At 36.7% G+C, this 27,900-nt stretch overlaps 3 protein-coding genes across 5 annotated transcripts; 2 read left to right on the top strand and 1 right to left on the bottom strand.

Annotated features, from left to right (window-relative positions):
* Positions 1–3,450: 3,450 nt before the first annotated feature.
* Positions 3,451–12,217, bottom strand: ELOC (elongin C). Of its 2 annotated transcripts, XM_060681937.2 has the most exons (4): positions 12,077–12,217; positions 7,616–7,658; positions 6,122–6,265; positions 3,451–4,141 (listed from the first exon to the last, which is right to left on the bottom strand). In XM_060681937.2, the coding sequence occupies exons 2-4, from the start codon at positions 7,617–7,619 to the stop codon at positions 3,951–3,953; spliced, it is 339 nt and encodes a 112-aa protein (XP_060537920.1). In that variant the 5' UTR covers positions 7,620–7,658; positions 12,077–12,217; the 3' UTR covers positions 3,451–3,950. The 2 variants fall into 2 exon arrangements, with proteins under 2 accessions (XP_060537920.1, XP_060537919.1); XM_060681936.2 differs by lacking the exon at positions 7,616–7,658 and having other exon boundaries at positions 12,077–12,198.
* A 768-nt stretch (positions 12,218–12,985) lies between these two features.
* HAUS3 (HAUS augmin like complex subunit 3) lies at positions 12,986–21,312 on the top strand. Of its 2 annotated transcripts, XM_034429983.3 has the most exons (5): positions 13,369–13,478; positions 13,847–14,796; positions 16,272–16,711; positions 18,296–18,521; positions 20,382–21,312. In XM_034429983.3, exons 2-5 carry the CDS (start codon positions 13,885–13,887, stop codon positions 20,604–20,606), a joined length of 1,803 nt encoding a protein of 600 aa, XP_034285874.2. In that variant the 5' UTR covers positions 13,369–13,478; positions 13,847–13,884; the 3' UTR covers positions 20,607–21,312. The 2 variants fall into 2 exon arrangements, with proteins under 2 accessions (XP_060537917.2, XP_034285874.2); XM_060681934.2 differs by having other exon boundaries at positions 12,986–14,796.
* A 390-nt stretch (positions 21,313–21,702) lies between these two features.
* TMEM70 (transmembrane protein 70) lies at positions 21,703–27,090 on the top strand. Its single transcript, XM_034429984.3, has 3 exons — positions 21,703–22,061; positions 22,827–22,938; positions 25,490–27,090. Exons 1-3 carry the CDS (start codon positions 21,849–21,851, stop codon positions 25,921–25,923), a joined length of 759 nt encoding a protein of 252 aa, XP_034285875.1. The 5' UTR covers positions 21,703–21,848; the 3' UTR covers positions 25,924–27,090.
* The last annotated feature ends 810 nt before the right edge of the window (positions 27,091–27,900 follow it).

Consider the following 27,900-nt stretch of genomic DNA (forward strand, 5'->3'; position numbering starts at 1 on the left):
CAAGAAACCAAATGAATCTAGATCAGATTATTTTTTTCTTGTTCTCATTAAAACTGTTATTAAATAAAATTATATCAGTTATCTCCCTATTATTAGTTCAGGGGGAATTGTTTTTGAACTTACTAGTATTTCAACAGTTCAATCTGGTACTTTGTTTATGGAACAAGTTAACTAGGCTGCTTGAGGGGCATAATTATCTTACTTAGGAAGAAGTATATGTATTTCATTGGGCTACTATGCTGTGTAAACAATAACAATGTTGTATGAACATAATCCCAAATACACATAAAGGTTTCCCCTGTCCAGTCGTGTTAGACTCTCGGGGCAGCACTCATTTCCGTTTCCTGGGTGAGGGAGCCACTGTTGCCCAAAGGCACTTCTATGGTCATGTTACTGTACCTAGATCTGGGGTGTCAAACTCGCGGGTCGGATGTGTCATGTGCTGGCCCCGGCCCCACCAGTTTTAGCGAAGGGGGGAAAAGTTCTGATATATCACGTGACACCGCGAGTTTGACACCCATGACCTAGAGAATAACTGACTGGGGAAAACTGCATTACCAAGTGACTTGATTACATATTGCATTTAGCCATGTGTTGTTTAACCATGTTTGACTTATCAAGATAAGTCAAACTATATAATTAGGCATATGAATCTAATCAATGTGAATTTAGGACTCCCTGAATAAAGTAAAAAATATGTGGAATGTTTGCAATACTAGCTTTATCAAAGTCAGATTAACTGTAAGGGTTCCAACTGCTTCCAAAGACAAGACTAAGAAGTGTTATTCTACTCTTTCAAATCTCATGGGTAGTTTGTTGCAAGATTTTTTTTTTTTATTCCAGGGAAACAGAAACTTGTAAAACTATTAAATTGCAGGGAATAGACCAGGTAATCAGGTCAGTTACCATTGACTCAAAGGCACTAAAAAGGTCTATCTGAAGAAGGAAACTATTAAAATGAGTGTTCTGAAACATAATTAATTTTAAATATCCATTAAATTATGTTATTTAATACTAATCTAAACTAATCGTGTAAGCATATACAGGACTAATAACAATAGACAAAAATTGGAAAATAGCATGTTTCATAAAAGACAATATGTGGATCCACTTCAGTATGGGAATACATCCCTAAGAATATTTTAAGTGGAATAGTTTTACAGTGTAATGTAGAAATAACTCTTAGCTTGGTATGGGTAGAGATAGCTTCCTATCAGCTATAGACCTGGATGTTTCAAATTCTATTGATTTCAGAATTTATTTTATAAATAAATGAATATTTGAACATCTTACACAATTAACAGATTTCTGTATTTCCCTCAAAGCATAGTTGTTTATACCTCTTACCCAATGTAATGGAAGATTTATATTCACATTCTTTTGTTGGGCCAGTTGCATAGCAACTAACAATTGCAGTACCAGGAGGCCACCTCACTATGAGCAATATACCTTAACAGAATTATTCTAATTTCTCCTATCTTCAGCGTATGCAAAACTAGAAACTACTGATAGGAGGAGCATTTGGAAACAAAACTGAAATTCATGGTATACTTTTTGTTTTCACAATGCTCCTTTTCTATGTATCAGTTTCTTCCTCATTTTTCAAAAAGAGAATAATCCTGAAATAAACACATTACACTATACTTTCAGAATACATGCACAAATGAACAATATTCAGAATAGATTAAAAAAACTTGACTTGTGTACAACAAATAGAACAGGAATATTGACCTGGGAAAGAAGGGAAAAGCAATAAATCAAATCGACTAATATAAGGTTCTAGACCAAATTGTGCCAGAAGACACTGTTACTGCAAATTTCTACTTGGAATGTAAGTAGTATTTACTTATGTTCACTTGCATCAGTTCTAAATGGGGAACTAGTATATGCAGGAGTTGAATGTTAGGTTCAACTAGAAAACCTGGATCTTTGGATTTTCCCCCACTCCTATATTATGCCTTGTTTTGGCCTGAATACATTATGAAAAGTATATAAAATTATGGCAAAGTATATTTATCAAGATCTTTTACTGACCATGCAATTAGTATTATAATTGATCTAAAAGTCACCAAACTAGAAACGGAGATTGTAATTTCTAGTTTTGCCTTAGGCATGAAGCCAGTCAGTTGGGTGACCTTGGGCCAGATATACTCTCAGCCCTAAGAAGGCAGCACTGGTAAGCCACTTCTGAAATAGTTCCAAGAAAACTGCAGGGACTAGTCTAGGTAGTCACCAGGAGTCAAGACTGACTCAAAAGACAACTAAAAGAAAATTAAAACTTTATTTCACAAGTAAGGTAACTCTAAAAAATTAAGTATTTAAGGCAATCTTTCATAATTTCCCACTTCAAAAAACTGAACAGATGCCTTAGTTTGAACACACATCAAATCTGTGGAACTTTAGTTTCTTTTTACCCGATTGCACCCATGCATGTACATTTATTGAACTTTTTTATTCAAAACCATTTTCTTTTCTGTAATGCTTGTTAAAATGGAAGTTTGCAAAAAAAATATTGAGGCTGGACTAGCCCTGGTGCAGTTGGAATGATTCATGGTCAGAATAGGATGGCAGAATGTTCCTTAAAACATTTGCATACCTGTTCCCAAACAGCAATATCCAAAATGACCTTAACAGAGCTTATTGTAACCAGCTCTCAAACAACAAAAACAATGCTGGATAAAAACAGAATTTAACTCATACTCTATACTTTCTAGAGATTATGTATAAACTGCTACACACAATAATGTCCTAAACTATACTGTCCCATAATATGTGCCTAGCTGGTTTACTTTGGCAGGATTGGCATGCCCCAGGTTCCATTGATTAAATAATGCTGTATTTTGGGACCCTGAAAGTATGTCTTCTGTAGCAGCATCTGCACTCTGAAATAAGGTTCCTCCCGAGATTTGAACAGCTTCTATCCTAATGAGATTTCAAAAGACCTTGAAGATATTGTCATTAGGGATTTGGTGAGGATAGTTGATGTCTATTTTTTCCTTCCCTTGTTCCCATCCGAGTTTGTTTTCTCTGCTATGTTAATTTCTTATTTCTTGTACTGCATTATGTGTTTTTAACAATTTGTAAACCACCCAGAATCGCTGGGAGTCAGGTGGCATATGGATTTAATAAATTATTTACTGCACATAATGAAGTCCAGTTATGATTGAAAATCTTATTATTCAGGATGAAGTTTGCTCATGTTAAATTGAGAAGTGTCATTCTGCCACAATCCTCTATTTTACATTTGACAGTATAGTTGGGAATCATCATTTTTATAAAGCCTATAAATGAATTTATAAAGATTACTAAAAGTAAACAAGAACTGGAAGTATGGGAAAAACCATGATAGATTACTATGTAAATGTAATAATGCCTATCAATAGTTTGAACATACAAACTAAATGCAGTAAAGTATTGCAACAAATGTGTTATAAGCATAGCTATATACCATTTTTACAATTACAACATAAATCCATTTTATTATTAGCACAATCTGAGAATATGCTAACATAAAATTCCAACCCCCCTCCCTAGCACATTTGTAGTATACCCCAATATTGAGGATTCCAAATGAGTGATGTCGGATTCATTCCCAGAGAGGATTCCATCTTTAACTGTGATCTGTTCTCAGAGAGAAGTAATTTCAGCAAATTCATAGCGTTGATAACATAATTATTTTTTTGCTGAGGGATAAGGCAAAGGTCATGCATAACGTGGCATGTTTATTTATCAATTGGTAAGAAGTCCGTACTTGTGTAAGCAGCAAAACAAAATCTGAGCATGAATGATTCCTATGAAAAACCACTGTGAGAAATATCCTCCAGAGTGATGAGTACAGTTCTTGGCCAAACATATAAAACATGCTATACGAAAAAGTTGCTAACTAAACATGTGTATTAAATACTGGAAGGGAAGGGGGTGGTTTACATTTTTATTATAATTTATTCTATTTAACAATCTAAGAAGTTTGCAGCCATCAGCAGTTCCAGTGCAATCTCAGGTGCAATTGGAAATTCAGGAATCTCTGTGGAGCTGTTAGTGTAGCGAACCTTATAGGTGAAATACATGCATACTTTAGATAGGACGTGAGAAGGAATCTCTCTGAAATTCACTTCGTTTGTTTCATTTTCGGCAAACTGCCCTGTGCACATAAAAAACAAAGATAACTCATGAGTATATTTTTTGACAAAAGTTTAATTCAGAACTGTGTATGTTGAATTTGTATGTATATACATATAATTTAATGAAACCACTGCTACTTGAACTTCTGCATTTTAGATTTGTTATGCCTTCTTTATCTTTTATAATTATTTAAATTTGATCAACCTGAACAAATTCAGAATGAATTTTCAGATATATTCGTTTTAATTATACCATTGGATCTAAACAGAATAAAATAAGTTAACTTCTTGAATATGATGCACTAATAAATAAAATTGCCCTTTTCAGCCACTATTTTTACACACACACACAGCACATGTACATATAGAGAAAGCTGAAAACTGCACTATTAAAAGTTATATTCTGTGACCATTTCCTCTCTGTTCACTTGCCTTCTGATACATACATGTATTTCTTGGAGGAAAAGCCAAAATAGATAAGTATCTGGCATACATAGTTCTCATTCAAGCCTTGACTTTGTTTAGTACCTGTAGTTTAGAAGATACGCCTATATTTAGTCATTGGCCCCCATTAAATGTTTTTTGGGGGAAAGCACCTTGAATCCACATAGCTGATTGGTATTTGAGAAGATATGTGAAATAATATGTTTTCTATTGTTGATCTACATCCAGAAGTAATAATTGCTGCATTATATCGCTAAAATTTTGACGAGCTGTTTTAATGTTATCCTGGCTTTCCAATAAGGAGTTGAGAAAAACATATTTGGCTGTCCCAATTTTATTCACAATTCCATGGTGTTAATTAGCAAACTGAGAGATAATGGTTGATCCATTAGTTGATCAGCTAGCTTTATAGTTGAGAAGTGTCTTATTCAGATATTTTCATTATTATTTTATTTGCAGACATAAAAATATAATGACTGAAGTTAACTGCTATCCTAAATCATAAATTATAGTTAGGAATATGGGAAAGCATCCATAGCTTTCCCAAGTAGCTAAAAAGACATCAACATTCAGATATCTTTTAAAGTTCTCAGTAAATCCTGTACAAATCTATAACTATACTATCTATAACTATATACGAGGGACCTGTTTTCTGTCAGATGTTGCTGCATGAATCCATCGTAACTTTGTTTCTGTCCTGACAGCAGATTAGGCCTCTACATTTTAGAGAAACTGAAACTCACATTTATGTAATTAAAACTTAAAAACTATTCCTAGAGCAATATTAAATGCAATTTTTAAAATAACTGAATTTTAAATGAATCAGATTTTATTTCCAAAACAAAAAAAAATGAATTGGGAATTGTGCCATACTGATGTTAATTATTATAAAAGTATTTGTGATAAATTTGAATTAAATCTGATTTTAATAGCTGTTCATTATCCGTGAATTTTATTCCTAGAATAAAATTGTAGTAAGCATGATTGAATATATGTGAAATATAAATGAATGTGATATGAAATATAAGCTCCTTCACCCCATAAATCTAGCTTGTAGGAACCCAAATCTATTTTATGGATTTACTGGGCAGGGCAGATAACATATTTATTAGGAAATGGCTGCAGTGAGGAAGGGAAATTGATCCTACCAGTGATATCCCTTGTATTGGCAAATACACTCTCAGTCTCTATAGAATTGTACAATTATTATCATTAGCAGAATGAATATGGAAATTATTTTTCCATAATGTATATAATTGACCCAAATTGGTATTATGGCTAACTCAAAACTGCTCCCTTTTCAAAAAAACAAAAACCGATTTATAAAAATGTACTGAAAGCTTAAAATCTTTTCTCTGGTAATATTGGAAAATCCCTATGATTCCAAAATCATTTTCACTTTTGTTTGGACACATAGTCTCTGACTGAAATTGAAATACTAAATCCTACAAAACTGTACTGTTCTTTTTGAGAAACTGGTTTCAGAGATTACTCTAGTATTATAAGACAAAAAAAAATTCTCAATCCGAGTTTTTCAGAAATGAGTATATACCAACCTGGGCCACTCAACATTGCCTTTATTGTTCCTGATGTGAGTGCATGCTCTCGTTTAACAATGAATTCATGGCCATCAGAAGATATCAACTTCACATACATAGCATCAGGGCCTTCACACCCACCATATGTTTTCTCTTCTCCATCTACAATATGAAATGAATGAATAATTTCAATCTATGACTATTAGAAGGCTTAACAAATAAATAATAAACAATACAACATTAATTATATTATATATAGTTTGGCATGGAGAACCTGTTTGGTATAGTGGCTAAGGTGTTGATCTAGAAACTAGAGAACTGTGAGTTTCACGCCTTAGGCATGAAAGATGGTTGGGTTACTTTGGACAAATCACTCTCTCTCAGCCTAACCCACCTGATAGGATTGTTGTTGGGGGGAAAATAGAAGGAAGAAAGGGTATTAGATATTTTTGCTTCCTTGAGTTCTTATAAAGTAATAAAAGTGGGATAAAAATCAAATAAAGCAAATATATATGAGAATGGTAGCAAGTCCAACATGTAAATATGATATTGAGATATATCTTATTTGGGATAAATACTGTAAGAGTTCTTATCTCAAGTTGCTTTAATAGTAATCTACCTGAAATCTTTCAAAATACTACAGCATTCCTTGGTAATATTCAAATCAGATGAACTTTAAAAAGGCATCCTTATCAACATTTTGAGATAGTGTTATCTAAAATACTTCATAACAGGAAATAGATTTTAAAATATAGAATTTAAATACAGATATAATTCCAGCACACTATAATGAATTCTAGTGTTTTCTGTTATACCCACCCTCCCTACAGGTACTAGCAATCTTTGTTTTTTTAAAAAAATATTTCACCTGTCAGGATAATACTCACAGCATGACTTATAAAAGGACCATATTTGTAGAATTCTTTCTATAGGCTGTTAATGGAAATTAGCTTCATGAGGGAGAATGGCTGAAGGAAAAGTTCAATTATGCAGGCTTTGAGATGGTAATTACTTCCCTTCCTTCTCCAATTTTCAGAACTGCTTATACTGCCACTTCCTTCTAGGGAAGCATGTTTTCCTGATGGTTTGTCATTTGCCCATCTTTCTTCTTTGTTCCTCTTCAGTTTTTCAAGATTTTTAGAATCCCCATGTCCTTTCATTCATATTTTATTCATACTTTAATTTTGTGAAAACTTGATTTATCTCCAAATAACGTGAGGAAATTTTTTTTTGATGTTTTAAAAGGGGGAGGTGTTGAGGAAGTGATACATATCTCCAAATAATGTAAGATTACAAGTGTCATTTTGTCATTCAGCAAACAAAATGAACCTTAAAAGATACTCCGTAACAAACAATTGCAATCACAAGTATTATATTAATTACTACTCTGAACTCTCACTCAAGTTTTTATTTAAACATGACTGAAAGTAAAATTAGCACTTTTATGATATATTGAGTATGTTCTTAAAAAGCAAATATACTTCTAAAGGATATTTTTGTCAATATCCTTACCCATCTCTTCTTAACAAATGCCTTTGGAGCTTTTAAACAGGATCTGAAAACAAATGGAAAAGTACATACATATTCAAGTTCATTATGGAAAAAAAAAAGAATATTGTCTAGTGGCAGTACAAGGTCACAACTGCAGTCCTTCCTACAGTTGGTAGTGACCTCAAAGAAAAACATGATTTAGCTATGTTTACTATGCTATATTACTATACCATATATAGCACTGTGTTTACATTACTACCCCTTAATTTGAGGCCAAGGTTATCTAAGAATACTTAATGCACAATTATGAATTTGACTGGCCAAACACATGCCTGGCTAAAATCTTATCTAGGTATTGAATGCCCAGAAACATTTACAATAGGTTTCAATGTAGTTCATTTACAATGTCACAGGCAACCAAAGTCACATGATCACTACTTCACAAAGTGGGGAAGCCAGTAAGGAAAGGTGCAAATCATTCTGGTAAATTGTTCCCATCTGCAGGGGATACTCTTACCTGTGCACAATCTCTACCAGCTCTCTCAAACCTTCACTAACTCACTCCCCCAGTTTCCTTATCTCACCCACAGGATGAGCTAGGCCTCCCGAGCCCTCCCCACCCTCTGTGGCAACTCTATGCTCCTTACCTGGGACTCCCTCTGCTTCTCCTTCAACAACCCACGTCTTCAGTTAACATAACAGCCATCGGACCGGTCAGGATTGCCATTGCTAAGTGATGGTCATGTGACGCTGCATTTTAGGACTGCATCGCATAGCAATGGCAGTCCCACTCTCAATTGCTGTCATAACCCAAGAACTATTTTATATTAAATAGATTATTCTATGACATTATCTGGAGATTAATTAACTGAATGATGTTTTTCCTGAAGGACTTTTAATAGATATTCAAATTATCATGGGAAATGCTATCAAAATAAGAGACAAAAACTGATAAATGAGAATATGCGTAGCTCAGGGTTGAAATGAGGGTCTTTGATGCTCTCTAAGTTTGGTTCTTTTCTTGCAGATGTTTCATTACCCAAACTAGATAACATCATCAGTAACAAGCATGTCAGATTATTTAATTCAGTCTTCCAGAACTTAATACCTATCAGATATTTTGGATTATTATCTCTTACAATCTAAAGGTCAAGGATAAGTGTCTAGAAAGGTTGTTTAAACATCCATGGCATTGCTTGCACAGAGAGCCAAGATGATAAAATGATTGGATTAAGAGTGGCTGGGTTCTGGTCATAGAAGTCACTTGGTGACTATAGCCTATAGAACATAGAATATCAGAGTTGGAAGGGACCTTGGAGGTCTTCTAGTCCAACTCCCTGCTGGAGCAGGAGACCCTTTACTATTTAGCCAGGTGGCTGTCCAGTCTCTTCTTAAAAGCCTCCAGTGATAAAGCATCCACTACTTCTGAAGGCAAGGTCTTCTACTGGCTGATTGTTCTCACTGTCAGGAAATTTTATAAATGCCTATATAAATATAGTCTTCACTCACTCTTAGCCCAATCTATTTAGTCAAGCTATGTGGAAACACAGGATAGTACACCACCATAAAGTAAATGAATAGACAATCAGTCAGTCCAGGAATTTCTTTCACATACCAGTACTATTTTTATTAAAAACACCTAACTGGATATATATATTCATTCTTGAATTTACAGGTATATTTTTCAGGATAAATCCCTACCCCACACACATTGGACCTCAAAATTCCTTATGGATAAAAACACATAGTAATGATTAGGAAATTCTCATTCTAGGCAGCATGGCCAGAAGTAATGTTAGCTGAATACTGTTAAAAATCCTGAAGACACATTATAAAAATATTGTCTTCATTTAGAAGACAGAATTGTCTGTCTTGTTCTCTATACTATACAGAGATAGAGATCTTGTTTAAAATTGAAATACACATAGAAATAGTAGAACTTAATTGTTTAACTTTGGTTAAGTCTGTGATGTACCAAGTTGGGAATCAAGAAAACACAAGCCTTGCTATCAGCTAATTCCATGATTTACCTATTGAATAAAACAACCGAGATTAAAAAATGCCTGACCATACTTAGATATTACATCAATATCTGCTTTGTCAATTGATCAGTATACCAACACAACTGGGACTGGGCAAAGAAAATGACTTTGAATGTCATTTTGCACAAAACCCTTCACAAATTTATTTGAATATTTTTTTTATTTTTATTTTTTGCTTTTAATTTATATGCCGCCCTTCACCGAAGACTCAGGGCGGCTTACAATGCGTTAAGCAAATAGCCTTCATACTTTTGTATATTTATACAAAGTCAGCTTATTGCCCCCACAATCTGGGTCCTCATTTCACCTACCTTTGAAAGGATGGAAGGCTGAGTCAACCTTGAGCCTGGTGAGATTTGAACTTGCAATAATTGCAAGCAGCAGATGTTAATCTGTTAATAACAGTGCTTTAGTCCACTGTACTACAGGCTCTTTCCTGTGGGAGGTATTATTCCTATAGAAGGGGCACTACTACCTGAATGTTTAATCTAATTTTGCCCAAAATTATACATGTTGCCTTTTAAAATATGAAATCAAAGATGTATTGGTCAAATACATGCCCTGAAAGTGGACATGCTTCATCTCATCAGAAAGCTACATTGTGCCTTCAGTTTCAGTATATCAGATAAACATTTTAAAAGTTTTAGTTATTTTGGGTTGCTCATCCTAGTCCACAAGAACTGTTAAATTCTTGAATTAATTAGCACTAGATGTAATAATGCCCACTAGCCTGGATAGTTTTAAAAAGGATTTGGATAACTTCATGAAGGACAGATACATCAAGAGCTTTTAATCTTGAGACTCAAATACTGTACCTCCAAAATACCAATCTCAGAAAAATGGTGAAAAGGGTAATTTCTCCATCTCCTTCTGCAAGAAACCTAGAGGGACAGCTTGGGCATTGTGAAAAACAAAATGGACTGACTTGTGTTTTTGAGATTTTAGATTTCTAAATCTTAGTTTGTAAACAGTTGCTAATTTAATCGGAATCAAAATCAGTTTCACCAAACTGGATCTGAAAAGATTTGTTTTTGTTGCTTGTGCACACACAAAGTGACACTACATAGGTAGCTCCTTCTCCTATGGTACCATTCAGATCTATAATTCTTAGAAATTTTACCTAGCATGACAAACAACTACATTACCTGGAGAATCGGGGGCAGTTGCAGTCCTAATATTATATACTTTGAATGCTCCATATTAAGAGTAGGCTGATAGGTGTGATTTGGTTTTGATACATAATTTATTGCTGTACCTAATTTCCTAGCATTATGTGTACAGTAACAGAGTCAGTTTGGTGCAGTGGTAAAGGCACCAGGCTAGAAACTGGAAAACTCTGGTTTCTAGTCTTGCCTTAGGTACAAAGACAGCTGAGTGACTGTGGGACGGTCACTTTCTCTCAGGTCTAGGAAGAATGCAACAGTAAACCATTTCTTAAATCTTGCCAAAAAAACATGCAGAAATCCAGGCAGTTGGTAGGAGTCAGCACTGTCTGGAAGGCACAAGTAGGTTTAGTTTATTTGGATTTATATACTGCCCTTCTCCCGAAGGACTCCCGAAGGAAGTATGGTATAATCTGTATTCATCTTGCATGGATCATATTTTAAATAACGTTGAAAAATACTTGGGAATTGTAGGCAAAGAAGAGATTTTAGAAGAGTGATGGAATAGTATCACATTACCAAAGCCACCACGCTTGATTTCTAAGCTACCCAAACATTTGAGTTATGAATATCTTGCTATACCATTTCATTTTAATCATAAAGGGGGGGGGGAGGGGGGAAGCAGAGAAGAATGCTAGAAAATAGAGCAGTGTTTCTCAACCTTGGAAGCTTGAAGATGGGTGGACTTCAACTCCCAGAATCCCCCAGCCAGCGCTGCTGGCTGGGGGATTCTGGGAGTTGAAGTCCACCCATCTTCAAGCTACCAAGGTTGAGAAACACTGGAATAGAGGAAAGAAATGATGGGAAAAAAAACATGTGTGGGAAAGTCAGCCCAAGAGAAAAATCCATCCGGGAGTTCACAAATAACGAAGAGGTGAAGCCTACAGAAAAAAAAAAAATTGACATAAAGTCCTTTTAAATCCTTACTAAAAGGGAAGAAGGCGAAGCAACCCTTACAGGGTGCTTTTCACACCCTGTGTGTCCACAGACGTGGCAGCTCTGAGGATAAAACGTAATTTTCAGGGGGTTCAGGGAGGAAAATAGACACGGGGCGCTTTTAAGAGGGCATCGATACGTCCTATCAGAGGCAAGAGCGGCGTTCCCAATGCAAAGCGAAGCACCGTTAGGGGAAGGCTGGCTGAAGAGATTCAAGCCCGGCATTAAGTCACTTTCCGCCCCCCCAGCATTGACACCAGCCCCTTCCCCACGGCTCTCGAGTCCTCGTGACGAACAAAACACGCCAGAAAGAAACGTGTCTACCAGGCCGAACAACTCACCGCTTCCCAGCCGCTGAAATCCGCGAGGCAGCTTCTCAGGAACGACACCACTCCAGCCGGGACAATCCTCCGCAGAAACCACTTCCGGTAGGTCACCGATAACGATTTCCGGCATCCGAAACGTAAGGCCGGGAAGTGGGGGGGGGGTGTAGAAACGAAATACGATAGAGATATAATGTAGAGTAGCACGCTATGGGAGCAGCAACTGCGGGAATCTTTTTTTCGGGTAACTCGGATGACTGGAGGACGAGACGTCTTACTAACGGTATTGTAAAATGCCGACGAGCGGTCCTGTGGAGATTTGAATTATTAAGAGCTACGTCAAGCTTGCTCGCTCTGTGAAGTACCCTGGAGTGACCCCTTCCCTGGCTGAAAGCAGAGCAGTACCTGTGTCTCGGGTGCTTTATCCCAGGGGTCTCTAACCTTGGCAACTTGAAGCCTGGTGGACTTCAACTCCCAGAATTCCCCAGCCAGCTTTGCTGGCTGGGGAATTCTGGGAGTTGAAGTCCACCAGGCTTCAAGTTGCCAAGGTTAGAGACCCCTGCTTTATCCGACACTCCCACCACTGCATCCCAGTATGTATATGTTGTTTAGCTCTCAAATGGATCTAAGCAAAGGCACTTTTTCTTTCTCCTATACACACATAGGAAGCTGTTTACAAAAATCTGGACCAAAAGACTCGAACAACCTCGGTCTTGTGATGAGAATATCACAGTAACAAATTGTAGAAGTTGATTATTTTCCTTATAAGTTTTTCAAACTTGGCAACTCGAAGAAGGCAACTCTAATAAACAATCGGAATTCCCCAGCCAGCATGAAACGTTGAAGTACACTCGTTTTAAAGTTGACAATTTTTGAAAAACGCTTCTTTTAAGACGAGAGTCTACCTGTGCCTTGGGTGTACTGGATGTAAACCTGGCTAGGTGGCTCAGTGGCTAAGACGCTGAGCTTGTCGATCAGAAAGGTCGGCGGTTCGGATCCCTAGTATAGGTCTCCCCCCTGCGCGAGCAGGGGGGTTGGACTAGATGACCTCCAAGATCCCTTCCAATTCTGTTACTGTTGTTATTATTAATGGGAAAGACAATTCAGGAAAGTAATAAGCCTGCGGATTCTTATGGCTCCACTTTTAATGCTTAATCAATTTAATTAGTTCATTTTTAATTAAGCTGAATTTTAACTAAGTTGAATCATTCTAAACTAAAACTCTAGGAAGCCGGGAGAATGTGGCTGGCTCTCGCGAGGCTCTATAAACTGGTTAGCATGAAAAGGCGGAAGTTTGAATTCCTCTCCACCCTCGCCCGCCAAAGCAGAGCAGTTGTTCTTCCCCTTTGGGATTTATTGGTGCTCTTCAGCCCTACAGATCCCTTCGAATCGTACGCGGGTGGATTCTTCTGATTACTAGGTAATAAATCTAGAAAAGACATTGGAGATTAATACCAAATAAGGGAGAAGTAACACTTAATTTCCAAAGAAAAGGGAGTTTAATAGGAAACGAGTAGAAAGGAACTTTTTTCTTGAAGTTTAAAGCAATTTACTTGCCTCCTAGAAAGAGTCAGTGGCTTTTTTCCCCCTTAGCTCACCCAGTTTCATTTTTGCATTATTTTGCCACTGACTATTGACATGCATTGTTCTCAAAATGCAAAATTCTAATTGATTTGAAACCATGCCATGATTTTCTAAATAAACTGACAAAATACAGGTCTTTATAAAATTTAATTATTTTCATTATCCCATACTTTTCTTTACTACAAATACTTGAAAATGTGGTAGGAAACAGCTGCAATATCCAGCATCAAGTGAAGTCAATTATGGATGGTGGAGCTAGGTTTGTTGAAACTCTAAAGCGGACAGGATATTTCAAGGCAAATTCACTTAATGGAGAAGACTTTGACTGGTTATTTGAAACTTTGGAAAATAAATCATTTCTGGAGTGGTTCTGTACAGCTTTGAATGAACGGAATGTATTATCTGAAGAAGAGTTGCAGTCGTTTAATGCTCTCCTAAAATCATCAAAATCTATTTTAGGAGAAGAAGCTCTCAGTGAAGTTCTTAAGATTTCCAAGCCTCTTGATTTGAACACTAACAATTATGAGGAAGAAGAGGAAACCCTTAAAATGTTAGAAAATGAATTTCAAACTCTTAAAAAGATTAAACAGGTAAAGATTCATCGTCGTAACAAACTTCAAATCATGGCTTCGGCCAATAGTTTTATCTCCTTAAAAGTTAAAGAAAGAGGTGAGGAAGGACTTAAAATCCTGAAAGATGGTCAAGGGAACTTTACAGCCATGAATATAAAAATAAACAATGAGCTTCAAACCCTAACTGAAGGAGTTAAGAAACTTGCTTCTTTGTTTGCGGTTGCAGCTGGGCAAGATCTGGGTTCTCCTCCTGTGTTGCTAACCCAACTTCCTTTAGATAATTATTTGTATCAAGAAGAACAAAGCACCGGAGCTCTTACTTCCTATACAAAAAAACAGTTTTTTCAGGGTATATCTGAATTGGTGGAAAGTTCTAATGAAGAAAATTTTCAACTTTTACATATAAGTAAGTCCTCCAGCTACGAGGGAAGCAGTGATATATGTGATGAAAGATCAGAACTGGCTAAGTTGCAAATGGCATATATTTGTGCTCAGCATCAATTAATTCAACAGCAAGCTAAGAACCTAAGTATGAGATCGGGTCTTCAGTGGGCAGAGAAGAGTATTGGCACTTTAAAAAAGGTAAGGTGATTTTTGCATAAGGCTTAATGCTATTGCCTTAAAGATATGGTTTTAAATGGTCTTTGAATTCATAGTGAGTTGACTTGAACATGTCTTGAACAACTCTTAAGTGTTGCATAGGCTGGCACTCATTATTTTGAGTAAACTCATTTGGCATTTTAGATTAGATTACGGTAATCCTGAAAATGAAGTAAGAGTTGCTCAGATCCATGCCGAGTTGGACCTTGGCTGGTTTTGAGGTGTGAGCTGGAATGAGTTTGAATCAGTGATTTTTGAAGTAAAAAGGATTGTCTGTGCCATTAGAGAATGGTCTTTGAAGGAGGGGGTAATAACTTCAGATTTGAAGAAGGCAATGGTTGGATCGCTGCTTAAGAAGTCATCCCTGAAGCCAATACTTTCAGTAGTTATCACCCCCTTTTTAGGGAAGGTTGTTGAAAATATAGTCTGGCTGTAGCTGTAGAGCACTTTGGAGAAAGTAGATTATCTAAGCCTGTTCAGTTAGATTTCAGGCCAGGATTTAGTACAGAGACAATCTTGGTCATGCTCACAGATGACCTGTGGTGGAGCTAGGATGCAGGTGATGCATTCGTTCTTGTGCTCCTTGATCTCTCGGGTTTAGTACATCGACCATGCTATCCTGGACTAGTTTTGGCAGTTGGGAATTGGAGAGACCATTCTCTTCCTTTAGGGCCAACTTCAACTGATGCAGAGGTGGGAGAAATAGCTCCTAGGCCCCTCATTTGTGAGATACCACAGGGCTCAATGTTGTGTCCCTTCCTATTCAACATCTACATGAAGCCTCTGGGTGAGGTCCATATCAATCAGTAAAATTGGAAGTGAAGTGAGAAGTACTTGATAAAAGAACAAAAGACTTCTAAAAGTTTCCATCCTTATATGAATCATTGATGGCTGACTTTGCTTCATAGAATAATTTCTTTGTTGCAATCCATTATGGTGCCTTTCAAAAATCCATTATAGTAAAGTCCATTATAGTCTGAATAAAGTAATTATAAAGAGATTGATAAATGAAGTTTTGAAAAATATTTCTCGCTGGCTTAGGTCTACAGCAACTCAGATTTTAAAGATGGGTAATTGTAATTATACTTCAAAATATAGTGTGTTATGGAATGTATTCAATTGATATAGCTGATCACTTCTCAAATGATTCTGAGCAGCTAGTAAGGGTTAAATACATCACAATATGTAAAGAAGACAATGAAAACAGAACACACTTCTTTAGGAAAAAACACAGATTTTAAGTAGTTGCAACAGACATATCCTGGCTCAGAGCATTGTGGAAGAGCCGGGTCTTGGGGACTTTTTAAAGGCCAGAATTGGGTTAGAATGTATTCCATAGAGCAGGCATTGTGATAGAGAAGGTTCTTGTGTCTTACAAGATGACATTGTTCAATTGTTGACCTAGAGTACCTCAACTCTGTTGGTTGAAACTCAGAAACCATTTCTCTATTTTGCAGATTCATGGAAAAGAAAACTTTGAAGCTAAAATTTCTAGCTTGAATAATGACATTGCAAAAATAAAAATAGATTTATCACAAATAAACAGTGGAACCCTACCTTCACTGATTAAGGAAAATGCAGAGCTCTTGAATATGCCTGTGGTTAAAGGGGATTTTGATTTACAAATTGCTCGACAGGACTACTATATATCTAGGCAGGATCAAATTTGTAACCAGCTGATCAAACAGAAGGCATCATTTGAATTTCTTCAGTTGGCATATGAAATTGAATTTCAAAAATTTAGGGAAAATAGCCGTCTGCTGGAAAATATGGTGCAAGACCTGAAATTAAGCAATGACATTTTAGTACGGACAATAGAAACAATGTCTGAGCCTTCTATAGCCCTCCAAAGGACACCAAGAAGCACTGTTGAGCCAAAGGATATTGCAGCACATAGGTAAGAAGCTGGTTATTTCAAACTTACTGAAGCACTAAACATAAGGCCTGTTGTCAATAAATAAATCTCAGGCCAAAACATAAAAATAATTTGTTGGTAATTGTTCTAAGCATATTCTGTTATGTACAGGTAGTCCTCGACATACATCAGTTCACTTAGTGACAGGGTGGATTTGATTTAAATCAAGTCGATTTAAATCACAATTTAAATCACTAGTAAAAAGGCTTGATTTCAATCAACTTTATTTTGATCATAATTTTTAAAGTGCAACTGTCATCTCTGTCCCACAGCAGCTCCTCCTCTCACCCGCTGTTGACTCACCAACAGTCCTAATTTTGCAGAATATACAGCCTCATGCTACATAATTAAGCTCCATTTCATGCTGAATAAACTAAATTATTAATGTATCTAGATAGATTTTTACAAAAGCATTTTATTAAAATAATTTTAATAAAAAATGATTTAAATAAAAAAAAGTTTTTTTAAAAAAAAATTAATTGATTTTTATCCACTCTGCTTAGTGATTGTTCAAAGTCACGACAACATTGAAAATGACTTATAACTCTTCCACATTTATGACTGCTTCCACATCCCCATGATTATTTGATCAAAATTGAGATGCTTGGCAAGCGACTCCTATTTATGACAGCTACAGTGTCCCTGGCTCATGTGATCACCTTTTGTGACCTCCTGACAAGCAAAGTCAATGGGGACTTTGATTCAGATTCATTTAACAACTGCATTGCTAACTTAACAACTGCATTGATTCATGTAAAAATTGTGGCAAGAAAGATTGTAAAATGGGGCAAAATGCACTTAACAAATGTCTCCCTTAGCAACAGAAATTTTGGGCTCAATTGTGGTCACAAGTTGAGGATTACCTATGTTTGTATGAACTCATAATAGACATTTACTTTCTTTTTATTGTACAGTATTTTAAGTTGTTTCTAGTCAAACAGTTGTTAATCTGAATACCTGCATGAAAACTGATTGTCGGGAATAGACGATTTTTCTGCAGAGGTATAGAAAGCTGAAATGGAGAATGACCTTTAAAATCAATGGATGTGATCTCACTTCCCATCCAAACTTTGCAGATAAACAGTTTCCAAGTTCACTTTTAATATACAAGTATTTTGGAATTTTGTTATTTGGTTTGGAGAATATAATTTACTTCCTTCCTTAAATAAAAGAGTGTATGGATGTTACAGTTTGCATCAAATGTACATTTTCATCTAATTTTGGTAACATTTCAACCAAGAATATTGGATAGTTTAATGTTCTCCCTGTATTAATATATACAATACAACAGCTGCTTGATATTGGATACATTCCCAAGTCAGCCCTACTTTGCCAAGGTTTGGTCTTATTTATTTAAAATAATGAATTCCAGAAATAATGTCAAGTGTGTCTCTTGAACCAAGCATAACATGGATGCAAAGGTCAAATATCTTTTGTACTGCTGTATTTGCACCGGACTTTACATGTTTTATTAAATAATGTAATATTTTATGCTTCGCTGTTAATGAAATACTGGCATTGTTAACTATGTTGTATTTTTTTCCCACCTCTATACATATTTTAAAGGATGTGTAAACTTCTGGAAGGAAGGAATCCAAAGCAATTATTTAGAACATATGAAAGGCTTGAGGAGATGGCTGAAAATTTGCATTTGGATTCAGTATCGGTGCTTGACCGATTAGTGCTAGCTGGCCAAGAACAAAATCATCTTTTGTCAAAGATGGATGCTGATTTAACAATTCTTCATGATTCCATATACTGCAAAGGAGAAAGTGTGTGCCTTAGTAATCAGGTAAGTAATTGGATTATGATAATCTGAGAAAGTGGTTTCATGGACTATTCAGCCATACATTTTTTAATACTTACTGTAATTATAAGAAAGTACCTTATTCACATAACTTTGATGTGTTTAATCTAAACTCTTTAGTAAGATATCACAAAGCTGGTAGGCAGAATTAAATCCTTCCAAATCTGTGACACACTGTGGACCTAGCCTTAATATTCTGACTCAGGCTGGTTCTTTTTTCTTGACCATCTTAGTGCTATCAGCTGTTCATATTGACATCTGTTGAACGCCAAGCTTGCAGCCCCTGCTTCACTGTGACAATACAGGTAGTCCTTGACTTAGAACTGTTCATTTAGGGACTGAAGTTACAACGGCACTGAAAAAAAAGATTTATGACCATTTTTCACACTTATGACTGTTGCAGCATCCCCAAACAACATTCGGACGCTTGACAACTGGTTCATTTTTATGACAATTGCTGTGTCCCAAAGTCATGTGATCACCTTTTGCAACCTCCTGACAAGCAAAGTCAATGGGGAAGCCAGATTCGCTTAACAATCATGTTACTAATTTAGCAACTGCAACGATTAACAAATGTGGCAAGAAAAGTCATAAAATGGGGCAAAGCTCACCTAACAAATTTATCACTTGGCAACATATATTTTGGGCCTAATTTATGGTCGTAAGTCAAAGATAATTGTTTTTTCTGGCTTTCCAATGTTATTTTTTGTATTTCCACTATTGGAAGAGAATGAAGACCCAACATAAAATTGCAGTGCTGGCTATGTGAAGTGTATACAGTAAAAATAATCTGCAACCCCAAATAATATAATTCAATTCAGGTTCATGAAGAATTACTGCAATACTCAGTAAATATTACCAGTTGTGAATAATAATTTTCTGAAAGCCCTCTCCTATCAGGGTTCTGTCTTTGGAGGTGGGAACTGTGCTTGTTTAAGAGAAGTCTTTCAGGTGCATTGACACTATGGTGGAAAAACACTTTCTGGCCTCTTGTTTCTTTCACCTACCTTCTAAGACAATTCTGATGCATCTTCTGGGCCTCCTCAGTGGACCAAAGTATATTCTGACATTGGTGCACTGAAAGAGGCCACTTGGAGGCATTTTCATCAAGAGTTTGGAGTCATCTATGGCCAGAGGCCACATCAATCAATAGAACAGCATGTCAGGTAATTGGGAAATTGTGCTTCTGGGGCAGATCTAAAAAGGAATGCAAGGAAATTAAAATTGCTGTACTCATCAAGAAGAGAGAAAGAACATAAAAGCAGGATTTGGGTAGCTCTTTCGATCTGGGTTACTTACACCAGATATTGGTGTTTTAGTTAGAGCCCACTTTCATACCACTCATGCATTTGGTTCTTAGTTTTATCTAATTGTTTTTGTATTTATCTAATTGTTTTTGTTGTTTTTATTATATTGTCAGCAGCCCAGAGTTGCTTTGGATAGTGAGATGGGTGACATATAAATTTAATAAATAAATATGCAATAAGCTACATGACCAAAGTGAAATGGCTATTCAGTTGACATCAGCACTTTTGAATATTTGAGCTTGAGACTCCCAATCTAATGTTTTGTGTGAACCCAGCCATACCTTTTTATTTAATAGAAAGTTCTTGCCAACGACCAGTAATAGTTGGCCTATAGAATCAAATCAAAATTTTCATATTCCTGATTTACAGTATAAATGCCAAGAATTCCAAGTTTTAATTTTAAAGAACCATATCTCAAAAAGATGTGGGCAGAAAAAGCTCATGTTTGCATAAATAAAAGAGTTAATATGAAGATATTTCTAAGATATAGTGGGACAGAAATGTATTGAACTCACTATTGTATTTCTCTCATGTTTAGCAACTGTCTGAACAGTTACAACAGTTGGAATTCCAGTTGAATAAAATAAATCAGCTTATTACAGATTTCCTTGCTGATATAAAAGCTAAGAAGGATGTCTTGGAGAATAATAAAGTACAGGAGATGGAAAGAAAACTCTATGTGTTCTTCTTCAACGATGAAGAACGTTTGAAAAACATTGTGGAAACATTGGAGCAACGGGTTGAGGCTCAACCCAACCTTTAAAGATTATATGTTAAATTATTAACATAGATTTTTGGGGGGAGGGGTGTGTGTTTATAGATTATTTTTTTTGCATTGAATTTTAATCAAAAGGGCTATTGTTGCAGCACCAGAAAGTTTAAAGGAAACTATGAAACCACCTCTATGTGTCAATAGTTATTTAGCGAACTAGATATACTATATTCTTGAGTTTAAACTCATAATATAATCTGGGAAATATTCTCATATGAAAAAAACTAAGTCCAATGGACTTGTTGCAAGACTTCCTAGTTTATTACACTAAGTAGGAGAGATGTGTAGAATATTAATTCATTAGCCAATAGTTTTTCCATTGGTTTTTAAAAAATCCTTATATTCAGTATATTTCTCATTAACATTTCATCCTAATTAGGCAAATATTCTGAGCTACCTTCCTCAACCTGATGCTTTCCCATAGTGTGATTAGAATAGTTGTGGATTAGGACAGCAGGGGAATATTGGGCTATGAAAAGCTATTCTTACAGGATAATAAAACCTGCATTTCTGTAACCAATAATACTCTGTGTTATGTATGTTACACACTCCTTCCACACACTTATATTCAGTTGTAATCATTAATTTTAGTACCAGATTTAACATGATAATTAGATTGTAAATATTGGCCCTATCAGAAAACTGAGTTTTGTAACTGAAACATGTAAGCTTCAAATAAATGTTTAAGCAAATCAAATGCTATGGTTTTTGTTTATTTCCTAGTCTTATTCCCCCCCTTCTAAAAAAAACATTTTATTCCAGGTACAGAACAGAGGGAATCCTTTGCAGTATGTTTACATATGTAGCTCATATTCCAAGGGAGGGGGGGATATTCCCAAATCTTATGTTAAATTTCCCCGGGGTGCATTTTTGATTCACTTGGCATTGCTTTAAAAAAAAAAAAAAAAAAGTCCAATTGCTTCTTCCACCATCGCTTCTCGAGCTTCTCTTTTCCCGGGACCACTTGAAGAGGGGCACTTCAAACGGGGCTCCATTCCCTCGGCTGAGAAAAGTCGGGTTCTTGGCATTTGACCGGGATCCCAGTAATTTCAAACGCCTTTCAGCCCCACCTTCAGGCAGAGGCGCTGAACTTGAAACGTCGCGCTCCTCCCACAGCGGCGCTTTGCAGTAACTTTCCCAACGCCGCTTTCGGCCTTCTGTAGGCCGGAAGAGGAGGCCCCACAGCTGCCTTCGGTTTGCTCTGCCCAGTAGCTTTGGTTTCCCGCGAAGGAGATGTTGCTGGTGGCCGGGTTGAGGCTCCACGTTCCCGGCCTAAAACTGTGGCAGCAAAGTGCCGGAAGATGTAGGGCCCTCCAGCCGGCGAAGAGGTTGGCGACAATCTCCGAGAAGAGCCAACCCTTCACGGTTTCCCATTGCAAACTGCTAACGCCGCTTGGTTCGCCCCGAGCGTTTCCATCCCAATTTTGGCTGGGAGAAAAAAAGCAGGTAAGTGCTTGCAGCGAACGGTGCTTCCTTACACGGCGAGGGAGGGCGAAAGTTCCCGTGGAAAGCCTGCGGGTTGTTGCACGTGCGGATCTACAATCAGTGCTGCAATCCGGTGATTTCTCGACCTCGGGAGCTTTAAGATGCGTGCAGGTCCCAGAATTCCTGAGCGATCCATGCTACCTACCTGTGCTCAGCCGAAGAACGCTTGGGATGAAAGGTATCAGGGTATCATAGCCCAGCAGCAGCAGAAAATTCGAAACAAAATCTGAGATGTATATATATTTTTCCACCAGGTGATAAAAGCAAACGGTTTCGTTTTAATTTGGTAGGAAATAACTTCAAAATGCTTTTGTTGCTGCTTCTTTGAAATCCATGTATAGCAGCAAACATGTTGCATAGAGTGGAAATTGCTAATGATTAAGGAGGGACATCTAAAAGGTATTTGTGGTTGCTTTAGTTTGTCATGTTGTCCGCGGCCCAAGATTATATTGCAGAAGATAGGTGGCCATATAAACCTTACACAATAAATATATATGAATCGTGGACAGGGTATCTTAATTTTTCAAGTGGTCTATGCATCACTCACCCAACAAAGGGAAGCATGGTTAGAAGTAGGGCAGCATCTTGCCGATCTCAATCAGACTCTCAGGATTATTATTTAAATTAGTTGCCAGAAGAAAGCATGTCTGCATATAAATGTTGATATATGAGTAAACTTACTGGAAGAGATATTGATACTGATTATATATGATATTTGGCCCCTAGGTTCCATTTCTCCGTGCAGTGTCTCTATGTCGCTTTGGTACATCACCCCTGGAGGAACATTCAGAATATGGAAGATTAATTTATTCTGGAACTTTATCAAAAACTGTATTAGGTAAGTGTGTTGGCATTGTTTTTTTTTTGTTTTTTTTAACTTTTCGTGAGTGAGAATTCTCATACAGAAATGCATGCAAAGTGTGTTAGCTATAAATTTGCTTATGCATTTAAATATCTTATTTAAATACTACTTAATGTAGTAGCTTAACCCAGGCATTTGTGACTCTTGCTAGAAAGAAGAATGCTAAGATGCTTTCTCTGTTACATATTTCTCCTGCCTAAAACCCAAAAATACTTTTGGAGCACCTGGGTGGCTCCTTTTAGTCTATTGGAGAACACAATGGCTGGAAGGAAAAATGCTGGTGGCTGGAAAGAGATAATCCAAGAAGTATTTGGGTTTAAACAAGGTTCTCCCCTGCCTTGAATTAAACCTAAGTAAAAAATGGAAATGAATTTCTTGGCATCTTTGTATGATGTAAATATGTTCTAATGTTCTGAGTATAAGTTGCTATAAAGTTTTCTGTTTTATGTACAACCACCTGAAAAATGAGCAATAGCCAGCTGGGACTCCTCTCCAAAGTATAGTCAAACTACATTGTTATCTCTGGGTTTTTGAGATACTGCCTGATATCTCATTACCAATTTGATGCTCTCTTGATTCAAGTAACTACCACTCTCTCAGCCTTTATGGCCATGCTTTTTGAAAATTATGAGAATTCATATCCAGTTATCTGGAGGAACAAGCTTCGTTAAACTGATAAGGGTTTAACTCTGAGTAGAACATAACAACTCTTTAAAACTTACATTACTTTTTGTAAATTTAAAGCAAAGAAAAAACTGAGTCTTCATTTATTGAACTATACCAGTCTGCAGCCCTCTCTCCTAATCATAGCTATTAGGAACTATTTCAAATTCTTGGTCGTTGGTCAATATGAGAAATGCTGGCCCACTTAATTGCCTGCTTAATTGCCTTCCAAAGTACTTTTTTAACAAAATATTTGTTTCTCATCTGTTCTTTTATGCTTTTATTAAATTTATATGCCAACCATCTCACAAATAATATAAAAACATAACACATTAAGGAACATTAAACATTAAGGCTTAAAGTGTTAAAATTAACCAAGGACTAGATAAAAAGGGACTAATATGTAAATGGAATGGAGATGGAAACTTCTCTGAATCTAGTAACCACCTCCAAAGTGGAAGGCTCAAGTCAGCTTGCAGAGCCAGGTTTGCAGTGTTTTTTGAAGGGCTAAAAGGGTAGGGCCAGACCTCACTATGAGAGCAGCATGTTCAGAGAGCCATGATAGAAAAGGCTTTTCTCCTGGATCCTGCCAGTTGAAATTCTTTGGCCAATGTGGCCTGCACCATACTCCCTCCAGGCCAATCCCACTGGGATGAGGCAGTTCTTCAGATAGGCTGGATCCATGCCATAAAGAGCTTTAAAGGTGATAATTGGACCCAGAAGCATACTAGCAACTTTTAAAAACATTCTTCATATCAGTGGCATATGTGTTAGATGCCTGGCAGGGCAACAATTAGTAGCAAAAGGGTGGAACTTGATTAAAAAAAGAGGTGCGCTCTTGTAATCCCTCCCACTCCAGTGTTTCTATTCTGGGTGTTGGGCGGGAAAAATAGTCAGGCCCAAGAAAGATTGCTTTAGAAATCGCTTGTTTCCCCAGAGAAGGAAATTAGAATGGAAGGGATTACAAAATGTTAAGCAGGCACACCATGGGCAATAAATTGGACTATTTGCATAATATGTTTATAGCTGCGGGTGCATCACATTGCTTTTGATGTGTATTCCTCATTTTGTGCCTGCATATTCTTTTGTAATCTGTCTCCAACAAACATAAATATAATTAGGACCCGGATTGTGGGGGCAATAAGCTGACTTTGTATAAAAAAGAACACCGCTTGGGGGGGGGCAAAAGCCCTACTAAGCAGGTATATACAAAAGTATGAAGGCTATTGCTTAACGCATTGTAAGCCGCCTTGAGTCTCCGGAGAAGGGCAGCATATAAATCGAACCAATCAATCAATCAATCAATCAATCAATCAATAATTAATTTATTAATTTCCTTCTTGTTAATTATCCCAGCATCCAGCCAGGGTGAGCATTCAAAGCTGGGGGATTAGTTAGGAGGGAAGCAAAAGTAGAAGGTGTGAAACTGATTAGTCTTGTCAGTTTCAAGCATCTCAAAGCTTGGGAGGGTTTGGGAAAAGGGAAAGTCACATGATTTTCCACTTAGCAACTGTTTCACTTAACAGAACAACTAGTCATAATTAGAATTGCTAAACAAGAACTACCTGTACAACTTTTTCTGGCAGCCATTTCTTTATAGGAGTGATAACAGCTGCAGCAAGTGCCTCTTTTCGGCTTCCCATTCAAACTGCTGCATATTGTTAAATATTTCATTTAGCTCTGTTAACTGAACTATATCAATTCAGAAGCCAATACTACTGAGGAAGATGGCCCTCCCAGCAAATGGATGTAAATGGCTCTTAGTACTGCATAGCTCTTGAATTACTGTCTGAGTGTATACCAATATGTGGTTGGGAGCCAATTTGGACCTCTTAACTATTAACATGTTTTTCTTTTCTTGCAGGAGTGAAAATGTTCTGTTTTACCACCAGCATAATTACTGCTTCCATGTTGTTTGCTATTATACACAAGTATGGCTTAAATTTTGACAAACTCTACTCGGAAATTGCTTTTTATAGTGCCACACTATTCTTCATTTTCCTAACACCACTGCTCTTACATTTATTTACTAGAAGGTATATTATCCGTCTGTACTATAAAGATAAAACGGACACATATACAGCAATTACATACAGTGGCATTTTGAGAGAAAAGAAAACTTTGTTCCATCAGAAAGATGTGACTGTTCCAGACATGAGCAAGATGTTCACAACATTTTATGTGAAAAGAAGAGCAATGCTTGTTAATCCATTCCTTTTTAATTTTGCTCAAGACTACAGCCATCTTATGGGTTATGACAAACCCTTTCAGTTTAGTTTGAAGGACTCAGAAAAATAGAATTATAAAATGTCAAAGTCTTTATATATTACCTGATTTCTGCTTGATGTTCAGAAGTCTCTCACAGAATCTAGATGACCTAATATTGCTTTTTTTCATCATTACTTTAGTTTTGTTATTTTAAATATTGATAAACGTGATTAAAAGTGCTTTTACTGGGATGGGCATTTAGTCTACTGAGCAAAAAGATAGTCTTTTAAGATGTTGCATCTTTGACCCCTCTTTCAAAGTTCGCATTCTGAACAGAGGGGGGTCAAAGAGGTCATCTATGTTAAAATTGAACAGCCCACTCTCAACAGAGGGGGAGGGATACCACACCTCTATCTCCTGTTTACAACACAGTACTTTCAGCAGTTCCAAGAAGATTCCACACCTGTTTCCATTCTGATTCACAGGACCCTGATAGACACCCCCCCCCCAAACTCCCAGAGGGAGTGCTAATAACCAGATGACTGCAAGGAATATAAATCCTTCCATTCCACCCTCCACCCACCCCCATTCAGTCAGAACTGAAGAAGCATCTTGGATGAGAAGCAAAACATCCAAGGGGAGGGGAGGGGACGAAGTCCGTTGCCTGTTGAAAAAGCACTTTTGTGACAATAGCATCTATTTCACAGATGGATCGTTACAATCTTCAAAGAATCCTCGCCCACTTCTAAGAACTAGCTCAGTTTTAAGGAATACATGCTTTTTATTTCTTTATTTTTAAGTGTCTACCTATTGAGATGCTCTTCAGTTTTCCTAAAACTATATTATTGAGGAAGTTTCAATTCACAATTATGGATAACTAAAGAATGGATGAACTTCACTACAATAAAGGAAGCGTTTTTTACCACTAGAGGGACCTGAATCACAATACTGTATGACACCTTTAAATGCAAACCTCTCTAATGGAGTGCTCAAAAAGCATGCATTGTTAAATAAATGGAGCCATAATTGGCTTACTAATAAGAAACTACTTAGTGGGGCATACACAATTTTTTTCTTTTAAAATAATGTTCTTAAGGGATACTGTGTTTTTGGATTGTTGCCACATTACTGATTTCAGTAATACTTTTTACGACTTCGTATGAAATATCACAAGAGTTCACTACCTCTGACATAAGTGACAACAGTGGCAAGATTTGTTTCTTTGTAAGACTGACTAATAAAAATAATTAAAAAATATATCCTTTGAAAGATGGATTTTACAACCTAGAGTCTACATAGTCATAAGCCTTCCTTTCTATCTTCCTATCTTCATGCAAAGATAAACTGCCTGCTTCTCTAGTGCAGGGGTCTCCAACCTTGGCAACTTTAAGCTTGAGGACTTCAACTCCCAGAATTCCCTAGCCAGCAAAGCAAAGCTGGCTGGGAAATTCTGGGAGTTGAAGTCCTCCAGGTTTAAAGTTGCCAAGGTTGGAGACCCCTGCTCTAGTGCACATACAGGTTCTATGATCTTTGGCTGTACTTAAGGGTAAGAAGGAATACAGTTTGGTAATAAAACACAGGTTTTGAATACCAGAAGACCGAATAAATCATGTCTCATCCGGACCGGCTTTGTCTGAAATGGTCGGCAAGTAAAAGGGTAGATTTATCAATCCAGTTTAGTCTTCAAAATGATTACTATTACATGGAAAGAATGATTACTCTTACTCTGAAGAACATTATGGTTATTCCCAACATTTTTATCTGTGGTTAAGTTGTTTACATGCGTATGTTCTGCATCTGCAATACAGCCAAATATTGTTTGACTATCACTTTCATGAAAAGAAAGGCTGAAGCTCTTAACAGTAATGTATATATAAGAATAGCTAAAAAGATGATTGCCTTAAGTTTTTGGAAAGTGTGACCATAACATTTAAATCTAGATGAGTACAGGTGATTCTTTGCTTGGCAAACCCTAGACATCAGGTATAATTAATTTTGAGTGCTTCTGAATTGCAATGCATAATTCACTTTCGGCCAATTGGAACTGAGATAACTTAGCATCATTTA

Source organism: Pantherophis guttatus, chromosome 3 (genome assembly GCF_059756535.1).
Source record: "Pantherophis guttatus breed Tessera chromosome 3, ASM5975653v1, whole genome shotgun sequence".
Classification (NCBI taxonomy): domain Eukaryota; kingdom Metazoa; phylum Chordata; class Lepidosauria; order Squamata; family Colubridae; genus Pantherophis; species Pantherophis guttatus.